General features: G+C 41.4%; 1 protein-coding gene across 1 annotated transcript in view; it reads left to right on the top strand.

Moving 5' to 3' along the window:
• Nucleotides 1-20,638, top strand: part of LOC126209925 (serine/arginine repetitive matrix protein 1-like) — a 124,703-nt gene that overhangs the window by 23,486 nt on the left and 80,579 nt on the right. Inside the window, exons 5-6 of the mRNA XM_049939044.1 lie at nt 6,192-6,385; nt 15,194-15,234. Of these exons, the coding sequence (XP_049795001.1) occupies nt 6,192-6,385; nt 15,194-15,234 (235 nt within the window). The remainder of the gene's footprint in view (nt 1-6,191; nt 6,386-15,193; nt 15,235-20,638) is intronic.

Consider the following 20,638-nt stretch of genomic DNA (forward strand, 5'->3'; position numbering starts at 1 on the left):
TTCTCCAGGCCCGATTAAACCGTCTGTATCACTGATATACCTGCCTATGCTTTCAAAAACAACATCTATAGGTACTTCCACATGGTTTGTGGAAGTAGCTCCACTGTGGAAAACCAAAACTTGGGAATAGCAATACAAAGGGAAGTGTTTCGTGGAATGTCTTAGCTTATCATGTCATACAGAGATCACTGATATGGTGGAGGTGACTAGTACTGTAAAGGAGGGTATTAGGTTTTAAATCGTGGCCTTGCTCAAATCTTGATTTAGGACAACATAATCATTATAATAAGTATTGTGTTCTATTTATCTCTGGTGACCACTGGATGACAAAACATGTCATGTAATTGTGATTAAAAGGATTATTAGCTGTCCTAAATTGAATACGAAGAAAGAGAACAAATATGAACAGGAAATACAGGGGGACCAGAGAGAATTTTTAAATGGGCTCATCTGATGACTGCATGGTCTTGTTACACCCATTATGAATCAAATGATATCATTTGAAGATGACGAAAAACACTAGATATTCTTGAGACTATGTCACTAGATTCTTTTCTGTATTATACATCGACATATATGTGTGAAAGTAATTCTTACTCAGCCTCATCTCACTCACTAATAGGTGTAAAAAACCATCATGGCTGCCACTAATCAACCAACATACCCAGAATGTTTTTAGATATGAGACTAAAAGAAATCATTTTCAGCTATTATTGGTGTCGCACCCTTTCCATCCCCTCAATTAGGAGTGCTAGGCATATGTGGCCACCAGTGGCTTTCAAATACTAATACATGTTTGGTAGCCGGTCGGAGTGGCCGTGCGGTTCCAGGCGCTACAGTCTGGAGGTGAGCGACCGCTATAGTCGCAGGTTCTAATCCTGCCTCGGGAATGGATGTGTGGGATGTCCTTAGTTTAGTTAGGTTTAATTAGTTCTAAGTTCTAGACGACTGATGACCTCAGAAGTTAAGTCGCATAGTGCTCATAGCCGTTTTTACATATTTGGTTTTAACTGCCGCGCACACTCAAGGCTTACATGTTCTGTGTCACTCATCTTGACATCTGCACTTCTGTATCATCCACCCACTCGTTACTCGCGCACGCTTTGGCGATTTCCGTAGGAGTTTGGGCAACATGTGCGCATTCGTATAGACGAAGGTCAACGCCTGGGTAGCCTTTAACTATATATATACGAAGACAGGAACTTGTTGTCGAAAGAACAGTTACTGTTGATGACCGTGCAGCTGTTTCCTGGAATAAATTTTGACTAACTGAAAACCCCAGCTGCCGACAGATGTTGAATATACCTCGATGTGGACAGCTGAAAATGTGTGCCGCGTTCGGGAACAATTTACTGTCTTCGTATATATATAGTTAAAGGCTACCCAGCCATTGACCTTCGTCTGTGCGAATGCGCACAGGTTGCCCAAACTCTTACGGGAATGGCCAAAGCGTGCGCGAGTAATGAGTGGGTAGGCAAATGTCTATAAGGTACAATGCATATCTAGTATTGTGGACAGTTGGGCATGTGAGTCTCATGGGAAGCGTGCAAGGGATAAGTCCCTGCAGTCGCGCTATTCATCTGTGTCCTCGGTGGCTCAGATGGATAGAGCGTCTACGATGTAAGCAGGAGATCCCGGATGCGAGTCCCGGTCGGGGCACACATTTACAGCTGTCCACATCGAGGTATATCAACAACACCTGTCGGCAGCTGAGGTTTTCAGTTAGTCATCATTTATTCCCATATGTCGTGGTACCAGGAGACGGTTACTGTAGGTGTAAAAACCCCTAGAACCCCTATCTGTGGGGCACATATAGTAATGGGAAAATAGTGACATGCAAGCCTAGCTCTGTAATGCCTGGTAGAATTCCGACAGAACTTGGTGCACATATGACCGAGTGACAGGAACCATTTACCAATGGGGTAAGACACCCCTAACAACCCTGTCAGGGGGTCAGAGGGGGAGAGTTATGACCTGTAAGCATAACTGTGGAATTCATGGAGCGATATCAATGACGCTAGATACTTTTATTACTGTCTGGAAAATTGATATTATGGGGTAAAATAACTGTAGCACTCTAGCCCAGTCAACGAAGAACAAAAACGTCGAACAGACGAGAAATCGCTGATTTTTGTAGAATGGTAGGGTTGAGTGTCATGAACAATATGTTAAAAATCTCCGCCAGTGGCGTGTCAGCGTAGGGTGAGATGTTTGGCATTTAAAAGTCACTTTTTTACAATTGCAAAGCTTTACAGTGCACTGTCAACGACAGACAGCAGCAAGTTGCCACGTTTACCTGTCCAGTACCTGATCCACCAACACTAGAAAGCCCCCTGACATCATTACATTTACATATTACACGCTTTTCAGCTTTTGATTATCGGAACATATTTTACACACAATCTCACACAACAACTGCAAATAGGTGCTCATTTAATAAAGTGGACATAATTCAACTATGTAAAGATTAACTCAGCCAAGTTATTTGGTCTACTCATGTAGCAGACTTGTTTAAGAAATGTTGGGTAGATTCAGCCTGTCTGCAAAACGAAAAGTGAACTGCGTCGTGGCGAGGAAAGTTGTCTATCCCACAATAGCGCTACAGTTGCCGTACATGATGGCTAAGAATATGTTTCTCCCATAGCAGTGTACGACAGTGTATAGAGATTTACGAAGATTCTGCCCACATGGCTTTCTTGGTGTACTATTATTAATAATTCGTACCTATATTCCGTGTAGCGTTAACTCGCGCGGCTCTTCACTGCATCGCCAGTGACTGATAAGGGGTGCCGCCAGAGGTCGACATAACTTTGTGAAGTATTCTTCAGTTGATTTTTGTGACAAATTGAACAGATAGAGTAGGAAATCACCCACTTGTATTTCAGCTTGTAGACCTACGGAGCTGGGAATTGCACAAGCACAATGCAGCAAGCTACCTATACTCACACATCTGCACTCCATCAGTCACCCTCCACTCACTTACACCCCCAGAAAACAATTTAGCCCTTAACAGTCTCTATTGCGCTTAGACGTGGTACATACAGTACTTATCAGATTTGTTCTTAATCCTTTTAGTAAAAAAACAAAAATTAATTTTCTACGAGTAAAACACTATTTATTAATCATGTGCGTTTTTCCGTCCCCTGCAATGTGGATGCTGTTAGTCCTTTAGAAAAAAATGAATAGAACCTTCTGGAAAGGAAATTTGATTTACAGTACTGTAATTTTGTACTGGGAAACATTTTTGCATGAAGCCAAAGTTTACGAGTTATTCTAGAAAAATATAAAGAAAGTGACCTTCAACCCTCCCCCACCCCCGCCAAATACATACTTACACCATAGTGGAAGGGACTTTATGGTGTTCACAGCAGTATCTCCTACCACTGCACAAAAATTTGTAACTCTTGAATTCCCCCCCCCCCCCCACCGCCCCCAATTTTCTTTTGTTGACTGGGCTACTCCTAGAGATACGCATGTATGAATGAAGTGGAATTTCAAAGTAAGTGAAAAGTATACTAGTGTATTTCCATTGTTTTCTCAGTGATGGGCTGAATGGTGACAGTCCTGATGGCTTTTACCCATAGGGGTGAGGGTGATTCCAGAATGCTGGGAGTGACTGGAACCAAACCCTTTACGTATTGCAGTTATTATATGGTAAAGAAGTACAATGGGACTAGCGCACCACTAGTATTTCTAAGGAAGAAAGGTCAGGGTAGGAGAAGGGGTGATACGTAATATGACGAACCCATAGAGAAACTACCACCAAACTTAGCGCACATATGGTTTCCTGCTTAGGAAAAAGTGTTATATGGGTAAGACACCCTTAGTATCACAATTTATTGGAATGGGGATGATAAAGAAACGATATGTACACTCAGTTCTGGAATACATGGACCAGTTTCAAGAAATGTTGCTACTCATAGTTGAAAACAGATGACAGTTCACTCATAGTGGTTGATAGAGAAGTGGAGATGTCAAGATGAGTGACACAGAACATGTAAGCCTTGAGTGTGCGCAGCAGTTTAAACCAAATATGTAAAAACGGCTATGAGCACTATGCGACTTAACTTCGGAAGTCATCAGTCGTCTAGAACTTAGAACTAATTAAACCTAACTAAACTAAGGACATCCCACACATCCATTCCCGAGGCAGGATTAGAACCTGCGACTATAGCGGTCGCTCAGCTCCAGACTGTAGCGCCTGGAACCGCACGGCCACTCCGGCCGGCTACCAAACATGTATTAGTATTTGAAAACCACTGGTGGCCACATATGCCTAGCACGCCTAATTGAGGGGATGGAAAGGGTGCGACACCAATAATAGCTGAAAATGATTTCTTTTAGTCTCATATCTAAAAACATTCTGGGTATGTTGGTTGATTAGTGGCAGCCATGATGGTTTTTTACACGTATTAGTGATATGAGGCTGAGTAAGAATTACTTTCACACATATATGTCTGTGCATAATACACAAAAGAATCTAGTGACATAGTCTCAAGAATATCTAGTTTTTTCATCATCTTCAAATGATATCATTTGATTCATAATGGGTGTAACAAGACCATGCAGTCATCAGATGAGCCCATTTAAAAATTCTCTCTGGTCCCCCTGTATTTCCTGTTCATATTTGTTCTCTTTCTTCGTATTCAATTTAGGACAGCTAATAATCCTTTTAATCACAATTACATGACATGTTTTGTCATTCAGTGGTCACCAGAGATAAATAGAACACAATACTTACTATAATGATTATGTTGTCCTAAATCAAGATTTGAGCAAGACCATGATTTAAAACCTAATACCCTCCTTTACAGTACTAGTCACCGCCACCATATCAGTGATCTCTGTATGACATGATAAGCTAAAACATTCCACGAAACACTTCCCTTTGTATTGCTATTCCCAAGTTTTGGTTTTCCACAGTGGAGCTACTTCCACAAACCATGTGGAAGTACCTATAGATGTTGTTTTTGAAAGCATAGGCAGGTATATCAGTGATACAGACGGTTTAATCGGGCCTGGAGAAGTGCTTTGACAGCCTAATGGTTAAGGCGACTGCTGAAGAAGGGGAGAAAAAGGTGGCTCAAGTCCTGGTCTCACATTAATTTTCATTTGTCACAATGTATTCATTAAATTGCAATTTCAGTGTTCCAGAATGGTTTTTACTGATACTTCATGTCATTACATCTTAACGTTTTGCATCTACATCGAATACATCCATTTTAATTCAGTAAATAAACACTCAACATAGTCTCAAGTATGAACTGCAGTATCTTTGTTGCAAACAAGAATTTGCACTTGAAACAAAATACTGAGCAGTGTATCTGATGAGAAAAAACATGGATGGATATATAAATAGAGAGAACGCCATTAAATTACGAAGATTTCCATGTTGTACCACACAGTGGAAGGTAAGTTAGGATTTAACATCAATTGACAATGAGATAATTGCAAACATTGTTCTCTATTGTGATAGACTTGAAATTGTATGTAATCACATATGTCAGTAATGACCATAGAGACCAAAAATCTATCTGTTAGACACTGATATCAGTCATTTTCAATTAAGTTTACAGGTCAGAATCCCCTGCTTCCCATTTCTACCCCTAAGTCCACAGAGTGTAGTTTACTCCCAGTTTATTTTATGCACAGTGGATTGCTTGTGTTGCTTGGTTGTTTGTGGTAGTTCAGGCATTACAATTATTTACCATAAAATGTATTATGGGACTTCAAGAGTACATTAACATCTCTCTTGGTTTCGTTTGAAAGTGATCCCTTAAGCCTACATAATTTAAAATTTGGAGCTCATGGAAAAACATAAAATTGAAAATACACATAAATGTAAGGTTAATTAAACAATATTTCATACCTTTTTTAAATCTTCAAAAATACTTGCCTGAAAGAGGTCCCACAAAAACAAACAAAAACTAAAAATCAGCCAGTTGATTATAATCCAGTACCAGATATGAAGTAGGGTCCAAAGCAGGAGGGAATAGGTAAGATCAAAATATAATATCAAGGAATTAATAAATGTGAAATTAGGACATACATCTGTGTTTGTAAGATAATTTGAAAATGAATCGTAACAGAGCTGTTGGATGCCTGAGTAATAACTGACTATCATCACTTGTCAGTGGGATGGTGTGGTAATGTTATCCTGGCCCACTCACGCACTACTCGACTTACTGCAGGTCTGACCTGGCGCGGCTGTGGTCCTCGCGGCGGGACTCGAGCGCGACATCTGGAGCGACCATCATCACTGCCAGGGACCCAGCTCAGCGGCGCGGCTCTGGGGAGTCGGCCAGGAGTGGTGGGCGCCGGGACTCCGCCACTGTGATCGCCTCCTCTGGCTCCAGGAGGGGCTCTGGAGAGTCTGCGCGCTCAGGCAAGTGGCTCTCCGTGTCCAGGAGAGGCTGACTGCATGAACCGTTGTCCGGCTCCTCATTACTCTACTTTCACTTTTGCCCGTTAAAATTTCAACACAGAGCTCTGTCGAAGCTCCTATCCAGGCAAGTGAATCCCTCTCCATATGCAGGCGAGCAGCTCTGCACTCCCTTGGGGCATTTTCAGAGGAGTATTCTGAAGTAAATAGTTCCCTCCTCCAGTGTAAGCTAATTTTTCTGATCGTCATTCTCAATTTAACACATTCCTGTTCTATTTCTCGTATTTTTCTATCAAATGTTTGCATTCCTATCTTTCTACTTGTCTTTCTCTTTCAACACCTTTGTCGTCCTTCCTATTCATATTGTTCTTTTTTTGCTACAGATGTTCCACAGTTTCACTGTATTGTTTATCTCTCATTCATTTATTTTTCATTATTTGTGACTAGTTCCAGAGTCTCAGCGCAACCTCAGTTGTTCCTAATACTAAAAGATTGTCAAGATCTGCCCCATTTTCATTCAAGCAAGAGTTTACTTGTATGCCCACAGCTAATACAGATTCTTTTAATTTAATACAGTATCTGCCACGGGTTCACAAATAATATTATCGTCGGAAAATAATGGAGGCCTTGACACATCCTTTATCCACTCCATCCCTATGTAATTCTATTTCCTCTTTTATCTATTTCCTCCTACTCTTCCTGTATGTTTTCAACTCTTTGTAATTTTCTTCTGCCTTCTGCATCTAATTCTCCTACTTCATGGTCTTCTTTGTAGCTGTCAGTCTTTTGACTGTTCCAATGCTTTCCTCTCTCTTTCCCTGTCTCCATGCGACCACTTCACCTGACACTCTGTCTACTGTCTTTGGAAAATTCTAGTCTTTGTCTGCTCCTGCATTTCTCCCAATTATAACTCCTTCTAGTGCCAAGCAAACAATTCCTGGACACTGTATAAAATGTCCCACAAACATATCTCTTTATCTGGCACGGTTTCTTCTCTAGACTTCCCTCTTCATCTATTCTTGTTACTGCATGTCATTATGTACCTTATCTGTCAACTTATTTTTTAGCATTGTGTGTTACCATCATTTTCTTCAAACTCTTTTACTTCCCCAGTTAATCCTCACATTTCCTCTACTCAATATTCTTCTATTGAGCTTCCCACTGTTCAAGTGATTCTTCCTATGATTTTGTTAATTTTGGCGAGAACATAACTGCCCGCCCACGATTCACACATTTCTGTTTATCAAGTTGAAACTTCAATTGTTGCAACCTAAACACTGAATGATATTCTTACTGAGCGTTTTGACCATTATATTTGCATTAGTTGGAGTTATTTAAATTGAGTCGAAGTGGGCGATTTGCACTTATGACTTTTGTATGTCACCAGTGACACTGTCTTTCACTTGTCACAGGCTGATTTTCGCTTACATTTTAATAAATCTGTGTACACTTTGTAAATCAATCCAGCTATAGTATTTTAATATACTTAGTAGAAAGCTCGGTAAGTCTGGTTTCATTTGTTGTGTATTTCAACTGATATTCGTATTAGTTATAGTAAATTTTAACTGAAAAGATTCATACTGAATTCACTGAATTTATTTTTTATTTGTGTCTACTAGTCCTTTTTTGACAAGTTTAATTGCACTCATTCACCTCCCAATATTTGCTACATCCTATGTTTTCAATAACCTGTTTTAAATATTGTAAAGGTTTGTCTGGTCTAAAAATTTTACAGTAGCATGTCATCTATTCCTACAGACCTTCGTTCAAATTCTGATAACCTATAATTCATTCTTGTATGCTTTCTTCAAGACCTTCATCACCTAGTCTCCTCAACTTTACTACAAATTTTACCTTATCTACTACAGAAGTTTTTGAAACGTCTTCCTAGCACCAAATTTCTATATTTTCAGTTTCTCTGGCCCATATTTTCCCATGTACAACTGTCCTTTAGACGTACAAATTGTGAAGATAGCTTCTCATTTTTAATCAAAAGTTTGTCGTATTAAGCTTTTCTGGTATTGAAATTGCATTAACCTTCTCGAAACTTTATCTGAAGTCTCTGCTATTTTGGACATCTCGTGTAACTCGTGTAATGTTGCTAAAAATACGGTTCATTTATATGCAAGACCAAGTAATGGATGAGTAAGAAAGTAACTGCAATTTACATGATTTTTAATGCCATTCTTTCTAGAATGACATTCCTTCAGTGTGGCTTTTTATATAGGTAGACTTTCAGCTTGTGTCTTCTAGTCCTTTTTTGACAAGTTTAATTGCACTCATTCACCTCCCAATATTTGCTACATGTTTTCAATAACCTGTTTTAAATAGTGTAAAGTTTTAGTCACAGGGAAGATACACACCTCCCAATATTTGCTACATGTTTTCAATAACCTGTTTTAAATATTGTAAAGTTTTAGTGACAGGGAAGATACACACCTCTTATAATGGCAGCAAGTAGCAAATTCTTTCATCCATTATACATGTTACATCCATTATATACATGTGTACACATTATGCCCATTACATAAATGTATACACGTTACACTCATTATTATTTACAGTTTCTGTTATAACAAATATTTCTATGTCTGAAACAAGTAATGGCTAGTATTAATATTTTAGTATATCTTATAAATCACTTTAGAGAAAAATAATTTTTGGAAGTGATTTGAATATGTTGAGTAGGAGTTTCTTTTTATTCTGAAAATGGTAAGCGAAACTGAGTGTTATACATAACTGTATTGTGAGGACAGCAATTTTTCCATCTGGAACATTATTTGTTTAACCTACTTGGTAGAACATGTGAATATGCTATTACCTGACATTTATTTCCTATAGTTTCTGAGCCATTTGGTGGGGGGAGGGGGATGGGTTGAGGTGAGTGAATTAGAGAATATTATCTGTAAAGTAGTACTGCAAGTTCCTTTCCTCTTAATAGAAAGAAAATTGTTTCTATGATGCTGCATTTGATTGAGTTTGGTGTCTCGCAGGAAACAGCAACTTGTTTGCAGTTTCAAGTCAGTTATATCTGATATCATAAACCAGTACATTTTGCACATATTTTCTTTGTTTAAGATCATGTTCTTAGCTCACAGTATTGAGTATACTATCATTTTACCTTTTCTTTTTCAGAGAAAGATACCTTACAGTGATCAGCACCAGCTTATCACTTCTAGTATTGCTCTCAACTATGCAACAACATTCTTCTATTTTTGAACTATTCTTCATTAGCTATTGAAAATAAGATTTATATAAGGGCAGTGACAAACTGATTTCTTAACATTCCCATGCACTATTAATATAACCGCCTTTGCTTTTACAATTACACTATTATTTACGATATAAAATCATCATCTAAAACAATTTTTATTTCTACAACATGGCAATTTACTGTATTAACTCCTCATTTTCATCCAGTCATCTGAGACAAATTATTTTGGTTAATATAATGCAAGCGTCTTTGTCTTTTGCAAAAGACTTGTATAATTCACCAACTACACTAAACATATACCTTTTGTAAATAATTTTAGGTAAGTGACACATATTAGTGCTATTTCTTTACTTGCAGTGGTCTTTCACTCTCTGAAGTTGATTAGTATCTCTATGAAATCGTCAGGTCATTCCCCACTCTCATTATTATTTTTTAGTAAAACCAAAAGCTAGGAGAAGCAAACCCAATAATGTAGGACTGAAATTCCATCTCAGGCTGCTGTTTTTGGGTTCCATAATACTGTTCAGGACCTATCTATTACTCTTCAAGCAGAACTGAAATCCCAAGTACATACTCCAGCAGACCTCCACCTTGCCCTCCAATGAGCGCTTACTTGACACAGCTGAAGCCGCAAACGGCGGTAGTTTGGGGTTAGTAGATTGCACCATACAGGGCGTCTGGCTCGGAGGTGTTGTTCAGGTAACCGATTTCTGACGGTTCGTTGTCTCACTGTGGTGGCAACTGCTGCTCAAATTGCTGCTGCAGATGCAGTACGATGCGCCAGAACCACATGTCAAACACGATGGTTTTCCCTCTCCGACCACTACGGTCGCAGGTTCGAATCCTGCCTCGGGCATGGATGTGTGTGATGTCCTTAGGTTAGTTAGGTTGAAGTAGTTCTATGTTCTAGGGGACAGATGACCTCAGATGTTGATTCCCATAGTGCTCAGAGCCATTTTCCCTCTCGACAGTGCCACGTGGCCGTTCGGAGCTCTGTCTTCTTGCGACAGTAAATTCGAGCGGCCACCGCTACCAGCAGTCATATACAGTGGCTACATTCCTCTCAGGTTTTTCCGCAGTATCGGAGAAGCAACATCTAGCTGCTCGTAGCCCTATTACCCGATCTCGTTCAAACTCAGTGACGCGCTGATAACGGCGTGATTGTAACCTTAAAGGCATTCTCGACTGATCACGTCCATTCTTAAAGCTAACTAACGCTCATGACCGTTACAGCATGTACTTAAAGCAAATCTGATGGGGCGTTACTAACGTCAGCCTTGAGTGACTGACGTGAAATGTGAATGGACATCATCTACAAGATGAAGAAACACGCCTGTCAACTTTCGTTTATGTCACACAATTTCTTCTTCGTGATGCGGTTTTTTTTCTGTCACTATATTTGGGAATGTAAGTATCCACATGACAATTTTGATTTCCGGTAACTCTCTCAAATAACTTTTGGTGAATACTGGGAAAGCTATTTCACCAAAATGATAGACAATCCTTTTTTACTAAAGTTTTGTGATCTGAAGTAATACTGGTCACAAACCACCAGAATGTCAGTGGTTAATTAAAAAGTAACCTTCCTCTTTTCCCCTTTCGTTATCATTTTCGTCTTCAGTGATTCACGCTTTTAGTGTATGTCCATGCAGCTGGTAAGAGGGTAGAGACATTTTGATGTTTTGTCAGGCGGCATCTGCCTCGGGTTCTTTGCTGTATGACTGTTCCAATCGTAATCTCAGTTGGCCATGGACGGATACGAGCGTGAATGGTCACCAGCTCTCCTCCAGAGAAGAGTTTACTAGAAGCGTTTACATTTTTGCACATATCAGTTTCCACAATCTTAAGCTAACTTTCGCGAGATGAAGTATTATGAAAGCCAAGAATCTGGAAAATCTTGGGCAGCTCTAGAGAATTAGAAACTCTGTTGAACACAGAGCCTTAGTCCTTCCCTGATAGCCATCCCACACGGATAGGACTGCGGTTTGTCCACCTGCATAAAACATACAGGACAAGTAGAGACACTCATTCACATGTTGACCATATCTGATGTCAACAATAAATCAGACAAGTAGAAACTGTGAAAGGTGAGTAAGACAGGATGGAAAGCGAGAAACCTCCTACCAGTAAAGAAATAATAGAAGGACTTCGCCAAATGAAGGGGAAACTGACAGAAAGAACATCAGTCCCTCCAGATACACGCTCTCACAGACTTACTCTGCAGACCTGTACTCATAGTTGTAGTGCCAATGAAGTACTGATGGTGTAAAATTCCCCAGAATTTGGATCTACACTCCTGGAAATGGAAAAAAGAACACATTGACACCGGTGTGTCGGACCCACCATACTTGCTCCGGACACTGCGAGAGGGCTGTACAAGCAATGATCACACGCACGGCACAGCGGACACACCAGGAACCGCGGTGTTGGCCGTCGAATGGCGCAAGCTGCGCAGCATTTGTGCACCGCCGCCGTCAGTGTCAGCCAGTTTGCCGTGGCATACGGAGCTCCATCGCAGTCTTTAACACTGGTAGCATGCCGCGACAGCGTGGACGTGAACCGTATGTGCAGTTGACGGACTTTGAGCGAGGGCGTATAGTGGGCATGCGGGAGGCCGGGTGGACGTACCGCCGAATTGCTCAACACGTGGGGCGTGAGGTCTCCACAGTACATCGATGTTGTCGCCAGTGGTCGGCGGAAGGTGCACGTGCCCGTCGACCTGGGACCGGACCGCAGCGACGCACGGATGCACGCCAAGACCGTAGGATCCTACGCAGTGCCGTAGGGGACCGCACCGCCACTTCCCAGCAAATTAGGGACACTGTTGCTCCTGGGGTATCGGCGAGGACCATTCGCAACCGTCTCCATGAAGCTGGGCTACGGTCCCGCACACCGTTAGGCCGTCTTCCGCTCACGCCCCAACATCGTGCAGCCCGCCTCCAGTGGTGTCGCGACAGGCGTGAATGGAGGGACGAATGGAGACGTGTCGTCTTCAGCGATGAGAGTCGCTTCTGCCTTGGTGCCAATGATGGTCGTATGCGTGTTTGGCGCCGTGCAGGTGAGCGCCACAATCAGGACTGCATACGACCGAGGCACACAGGGCCAACACCCGGCATCATGGTGTGGGGAGCGATCTCCTACACTGGCCGTACACCACTGGTGATCGTCGAGGGGACACTGAATACTGCACAGTACATCCAAACCGTCATCGAACCCATCGTTCTACCATTCCTAGACCGGCAAGGGAACTTGCTGTTCCAACAGGACAATGCACGTCCGCATGTATCCCGTGCCACCCAACGTGCTCTAGAAGGTGTACGTCAACTACCCTGGCCAGCAAGATCTCCGGATCTGTGCCCCATTGAGCATGTTTGGGACTGGATGAAGCGTCGCCTCACGCGGTCTGCACGTCCAGCACGAACGCTGGTCCAACTGAGGCGCCAGGTGGAAATGGCATGGCAAGCCGTTCCACAGGACTACATCCAGCATCTCTACGATCGTCTCCATGGGAGAATAGCATCCTGCATTGCAGCGAAAGGTGGATATACACTGTACTAGTGCCGACATTGTGCATGCTCTGTTGCCTGTGTCTATGTGCCTGTGGTTCTGTCAGTGTGATCATGTGATGTATCTGACCCCAGGAATGTGTCAATAAAGTTTCCCCTTCCTGGGACAATGAATTCACGGTCTTCTTAATTCAATTTCCAGGAGTGAATGTCGTCAATGATATGATGTCAAAGCGGCACTAGGTCGTTACCCTTTTTTCTTCTTAAGTCATCAGTTTTCTGACAGGTTTGATGCGACCGAGCAATAATTCCTGTTCTGTGCCAAGCTTTTCATCTCAGAACAGCACTTGCAACGTCCTTCCTCAATTTCTGGATGTATTATTATCCCAGGTTTTCTCGACAGTTTTTGCTCTCTATAGCTCCCTCTTGTACCATGGAAGTCATCTTAACAGATGTCCCATCATCCTGTCCCTTCTCCTTGTCGGTGTTTCCCACGTATTGCTTTCCTTTCCGATTCTGCGCAGAACCTCCTCATTTCGCATCTTATCTGTCCACCTAACTTTCAACATTCGTCTTCAGCACAACATCTCAAATGCCTCGATTCTCGTCTGTTCACGTTTTTGCGCAGCCCTTGACAAAACCACCATACGATGATCTGCTGCACATGTACAGTCTCAGGAATTTCTCCGTCAAATTAAGGCCGTTAATTGATACTGGTAGGTTTATCATGGTCAGTAATGCCATTCTTGTCTGTTCTAGTCTGCTTTTTATGTCCTCCCTCATTGATTACTTTGCTGCCAAGGTAGTAGAATTCCTTAACATAATCTACTTTGTGGTCACCAATACAGATATTAATTTTTCGGTGTTCTGATTTATGCTACTTCTCATTACTTTCATCTTCCCTCGATTTACTCTCAGTCCATATTCGGTACTCATTAGACTGTTCTTTCCATTCACTATAGTCTGTAATTCTTCTTCACTTTCACTTAGGATAGCAACATCATCTGCGAATCTTATCATTGATACCCTTTCACCTTGAATTTTAATCCCACTCTTTTTTTTTTTATTTCCGTCGTTGCTTCTTGGGCGTATAGTTGAATAGTAGGGCCGGAAGACTATATCTCAGTCTTACACCCGTTTTAAATCGAGCACTTCGTTCTTTTTCTTAGAGTCTTATTCCCTGCCCTTGGTTTTTGTACATACTGCATTTAAACCCGTCTTAGCCTGTAGCTTACTACAACATTTGTCGGAATTTCGAACACCTTGTACCATTTCACCTTTCAAACGTGTTTTCCACATCGACAAATCATAGGAACGTGTCTTGATTTTTCTTTTCTCTTCCTTCCATTATCAATCGCAAAGTCGTAAGTATCTCGGTGGAGCCTTTGCCCTTCCTAAACTCAAAATGATTGTCATCTAACATATTCTCAATTTCCCACGACTCCTGTAGTTCTTAAATCAGTTGCTTTTAGAAACAGAACTCCCACAACCTCACTTCGTTCTGTTTTATTTGTGTATATTTAGTTTTTCTGGAGTGCTCGTTTCAGGGCAGCTCCGCCACTCTCAAGTGCTGTGCCTATTTAAATTGTTTTTCCAAGACAAATACTTTTTCCCCCACGGATCTGCAAATACAGTTCTCGTTAGAATTCTCTAACACATGTATATCCTGGTCGACGTTTGATGGGACCTTGGATCTGTTTGCTTTTATTTTGGAATAAAATGAAACACGTACAGCCGTCCATATGATGTCATTTCATGTATGGCTACCAGTTTCGGCGCTTCAGTCCACCATCTTCAGGCTTTAACTGATACCGAGGCCTGAAGGTAGTGCACTGAAGCACCAAAACCGGCAGCCTCACAATAAATGACATCATATGGACGGCTGTGGGTGTTCCATTTCATTGCATAAGTGAATGGCCTAAGCCCCCCAGACCTCCCATCACAAGGATGGACATACAAAAACGTGATAGTATACTTGGGATATGACGTAGCCAAAGTCTGCGCTGCAACTTTTTTCATCCCACGATTTGATGTCTTCTTCTTTAGCCCTCTGTGAAAAAAGTTAAATTATAAACACAATTTTCTTTTCAGGGTCTAATGAACTATTTATTTCCTTCAATAAAGCTTGTAAGGTACGTAAATCAAATTTAAAAACAAGGAATATAATTTAAAAATCCATCTAAAACTAGTTAGGTGTTATGAAACACTTAGAAACCAAATTGGTGCAAATCTTAGGTCATATATTAATTAATTTTACCATTCGGTTAATCACTGTTTTGCAACCAACAAAAAAATCCAAGTAAATGATCTAAATGCCGCATGATAGCGCTACAAGAGAGACTGAGATTGTTAGGTTAATATCCAACACACTTGTCAACATCAATGAAGAGTCCCTAGACTTATGGGTTTTCTACTCCCTCATTTACACAATAATCACACAACCATCAGCCTTTTTATGGCGTCAAAGCAGCCTCTGAGGAGATAACGTCAACAACCACCAGTAGATTGAAGTACTAAGTGGAAACATTCATTTGAATTCCACATTTCATACCCCTCTTTCTATCTGTTCTATAGCCATCTTATTTCCTCTGTGCCAAGAAGTAACTGCGAAAGGTACAACGATTACAAATAATGGTGCACCTCTGATGTTTATGTGAGCTATATGAGGACGATATTCAGGAAAAGCCACAGCCTGTTACTCGTGGGACTTCCCTCACAGATTACTGACTTGGTCTGCAGGCGCTGCTCGACGAGACTCGACGGCGTCGGGCGCGGCTCCATCGCCGCCGAAGATCCATCACCAGCACTCGCACCACCACCACCATCACCACCACCACCGCAGCTCGCACCACCACCACCGGCAGAGGAGGGACTCCAGGACGGCGCTGCCCGTCACCGAGGCGGGCCAGCCGCCCAAGTACTACCGGCAGGTCCGTCTGGTGCCACTCTCTCACTGCATTTCGATCAGTTTCAGCCGCTTCTATACTGTTCTTCATAGATGAGGTATTGATCGAACTCATATCAATATTCCGAGGTTCATATTAGTTTATTGTATTTACAATGATGTGCCCCACCATTTTACAAGAGATAGTACTACAGCATCAGGTAAAGTTAGAAAAAACTAGATGCACAATATTTTTGAGTCCTTATAAAAGATACAGTTTCAATGGTGCACCGCTTCCCCACTAGGGTCTATGAAGTTTTTGCCTCTAGTGATGTTCAGAGATGGCGTTCAAACAACTGTGTGACGGAAATTGTTTTAGAGATGTTACTGAAAATTTTACTGTTTCGACACAATCGGCTTCTGCATACTTTAAACGGCCACAATGGCCATGTTGAGAAGTCGGAAAATCTGGAGACATCTCGTGTGTTCCGATAAAGATGAGGCTTGATGTTGTTCACATGTGTCTGATTGGGCTGTATCTGCCTCCAACATGGTCGGTGGAGGACATTACCGTATCTTCCTCCGTGGGGTACTGTGGAAAACGTAGGAGATGTCCCACTGTAATTTAGGCAGTATTATTATTGCAGAATGACAGGACCCCACGAACCTTGCCGTAGATGTCAGAGAACCTCTCGGAAACGTTTCCCCAGTTGCTAGATTGCGAAGAAGTGGGCCACCATGCTCTCCCGACCCCACTTCTATGGATTCGTTTTTGTGGTTTAGATTGAAGCGTAGGGTGTACAAGACACCAACACTATTCCAGAAGAGTTGGGTGCCCATTTGTTTGAAGCTGCAGTCGTTATTCGTGAAATACATGGTAAATCCAGCATTAAATCCTTCAAGGACCTCTTAGGGGGCCAACTGTGCACATACGACATTTTTGTAACAAAACAAAAGTGTTTCCTTTGATCTTTTCTAATAACCTGTTGCGCCCCGTCCTAATATTAAAACTGAATTATATGCAAAAGTACATTCTAAATGTCCACTGAAGTGATATTCTCTCTTGTATATAAATTTAGACCCTTGACTTTGTATAATACCACGATCTGGCTGCACCAGCAACCTACATGTGAAACTCCTATTCAAACGCCTTCCCAGTTTACCGCTTCTTGTCCCTCGCTGTTCTGCAGTAGTCTTCTCTATTCTGTAACGAATGTTTAAAAGACTGAGGATAATGATTAGTCTCCTTAAAAATGTTACACTAAACCACACAAATGCAGTAATCGCGTCTAAACAGTTGACAAAAATAAAAATAATATTCCACTGTCCCACCAAACTTCTGGAAAGCAACACAGGACAAACAACACAAGTCAATAACATATTGTTCCGTCGACAACCACCACTCTGTTATACAATCAAGAGTGAATAGACACCGAAATCCAACAAAACAAAAGTTTGTCCTCAAACTCTAGTAAAGAATAAATAAATAATCGACAAAGGCGTGATACAAGTCACAATCAACAGAAATCCAATACTAGTGGCATGGAACAGTTCACATTTCAATAGTCAATTTCGACACTACTCCATAGCTGCCCACGTCACAAAATTTTTCAAAGTATAATATGCACTTATTCTCAGAAAATAATTTTAACAAAGTTACACAAACTATCTGTTGTAATGTATTTTGCAACCTTAAGACGTATGAATATTGAATATGATTATGCAATCAACTGTACCCAGAATATGACTCAAGATCACAATTTGGGGAGGGGGAGGGGTGTGTGAGAGGTGAATAGAAAGTTCACTCACCACTCTCTCAAATACAATTTCTCGCAACTACTGTGACTGCAACCACTGAAGTGTTACTCACAGTCACTCCACATATCCCACTGCAATTAAACTACCTGTTGCAACAGACCAAATGATACCATCAGAATTGTTAACATGTAAAAGATAAACTCGGAATCCACTGAAGTTCTCTATGACATAGACAGAACTCAACCAATAGTGAATTTTTGCACGCTAAATACCAGAGAGCTTAAGGCGTTTTATTCACAGTAATATGTCACCCCCAAAATGGAGTAAAGAAAACTTGCATTTAGGATTCCTACATTGATGACCACAGTACACTTCCCAGAATCACTCTTCATAAATTTTTTTAAAAAATACAATTCTGTTATACAAAAAGCTAGTATTAATGCCACCCAGAGAGGAAAAATTCCTCCGTTAGCACCAGCATCTCACAGGAAGAAAAGCCCCCTGACAAAAAATCGTTGTTCTTTCAGGCACCTATCCACACTGACAAAGCCCTCGAATTGCTCCCTGTCCCAAAATATACTCTCTTATCAAACATTCATCAGTACCTCTCAGCCTCATCAAACAAGTTAATGAAAGAGCTGAGCATGAATTACAGAATCTCAAATTAACATTTTGCAACTTTAAGTTCCATTTATAGTAAAACACATAAAGAATTATCACTCTAATTAAATATAAGAAGAAAGGAACAGAAAAGTTTCAGTGTACTCTAATCACTGCAGTAATATAGTCACAAACCTGATTTCCTGAAATTATTCGTACATGTTACCATGAATGCACCCACAAGCAGCACAAGCAAAAATATGATGTATATCAAGAAATGTGTTTATAATGAATGAATAGAGCACCACAGAAAATACGTTAGGATCTACAAGTGTAGAAGACAGAATTAAGATTAATAAATGTAATCTGTGTTCACTGTACTATGTTTCGAAACTATCAAAAGCGTCTTTGATCGGTGCAAATACACTCACAGAATAAAATTCTAGTAACAAAAACAGCAACTAAGATGAACAAGATATTAAATTGTTTCACATGTGTAAGAGAAGTTCCTCAATGTACAACACTTTCATTTAGAAAGGAAAATTAATTTATTCTACCCAAACATTCTGGTCAACATTCTACTATAAAGAAGGTCGTTTTTCTTCCATTAATAATGGAAACATGAAATGATCTCACAACCTGATTAACACTGTATAGTTCCCAAATTTCATCAACGAATGCAACAGAGTGTGAATATTCTGCTGAGTAACACAGACAGTAAATATTCTGGCAGTTAGGCAAATGCCACAAGGGAATACAATATGTTTCGACACACAGTTGGTAAAATCAATTGAAACAAACCACAAGACAATGTAATAAATAATTAATGATTCTGAGAAAACTGAAAGTGTGCACACATACCTAATATGTTTGTAACAATGACCTGAAACTATCAACTAATAGAAAATATAGTTTAATTTAAATACTATACTTCCTCAGTAAATTCGCAATTAAAAAAATCAAATGTAATAGTGCCTTGGACAAGAAAATACGAAACGTTTATATTATCAAAGAAGTAACTAGAAAAATAAAATTTCATAGCATGGCAGGATATTTGACATAAGTAAAAGGATGAATGACAGTATAAAACAAGAAATACCTTCATAATTCGAATTAAATTGAATGATCCCACAAACACATAGAAGAACTACATTTAGAAACCCAGAAGCGTAATGCCATATGTAGGCTTCCCATGGTCTAGGTGTAGTGTCTCTCATTAGCAATGAAAACATCCTTGGTCCTGGGTTCGGATTCCGCCATTGCTTAAATTTTGATTAATAACCAGCACTGGCGGCCGATGACTTCTGGTAACGGCCTTGTCAAGAGGGCGGAGGAACGGACGGAGGTTCAGGACACTCTCTTGCCCTTGGGGTGGGAAACTGACCCTAAAGGCGGAAGAACCAGCAATTATTAACGGGATGAGGACGCAGAAGGCGATAGAAATAACTGCATTACAATCACGCAACGTGTATCCACAGGAGAAGTGGCTGAATAACCAACGAAAGAATAACGTTCTACGAGTCTGGGCGTGGAATGTCAGAAGCTTGAACGTGGTAGGAAAACGAGAAAATTGGGAAAGGGAAATGAAAAGGCTCAATCTAGATATAGTAGTGAAGTGAGATGGAAAGAAGACAAGGATTTCTGGTCAAATGAGTAAAGGTTAATACCAACAGCAGCAGAAAATTATACACTCCTGGAAATGGAAAAAAGAACACATTGACACCGGTGTGTCAGACCCACCATACTTGCTCCGGACACTGCGAGAGGGCTGTACAAGCAATGATCACACGCACGGCACAGCGGACACACCAGGAACCGCGGTGTTGGCCGTCGAATGGCGCTAGCTGCGCAGCATTTGTGCACCGCCGCCGTCAGTGTCAGCCAGTTTGCCGTGGCATACGGAGCTCCATCGCAGTCTTTAACACTGGTAGCATGCCGCGACAGCGTGGACGTGAACCGTATGTGCAGTTGACGGACTTTGAGCGAGGGCGTATAGTGGGCATGCGGGAGGCCGGGTGGACGTACCGCCGAATTGCTCAACACGTGGGGCGTGAGGTCTCCACAGTACATCGATGTTGTCGCCAGTGGTCGGCGGAAGGTGCACGTGCCCGTCGACCTGGGACCGGACCGCAGCGACGCACGGATGCACGCCAAGACCGTAGGATCCTACGCAGTGCCGTAGGGGACCGCACCGCCACTTCCCAGCAAATTAGGGACACTGTTGCTCCTGGGGTATCGGCGAGGACCATTCGCAACCGTCTCCATGAAGCTGGGCTACGGTCCCGCACACCGTT

The sequence above is a fragment of the Schistocerca nitens genome, chromosome 10 (assembly GCF_023898315.1).
Source record: "Schistocerca nitens isolate TAMUIC-IGC-003100 chromosome 10, iqSchNite1.1, whole genome shotgun sequence".
Taxonomy (NCBI): Eukaryota; Metazoa; Arthropoda; class Insecta; order Orthoptera; family Acrididae; genus Schistocerca; species Schistocerca nitens.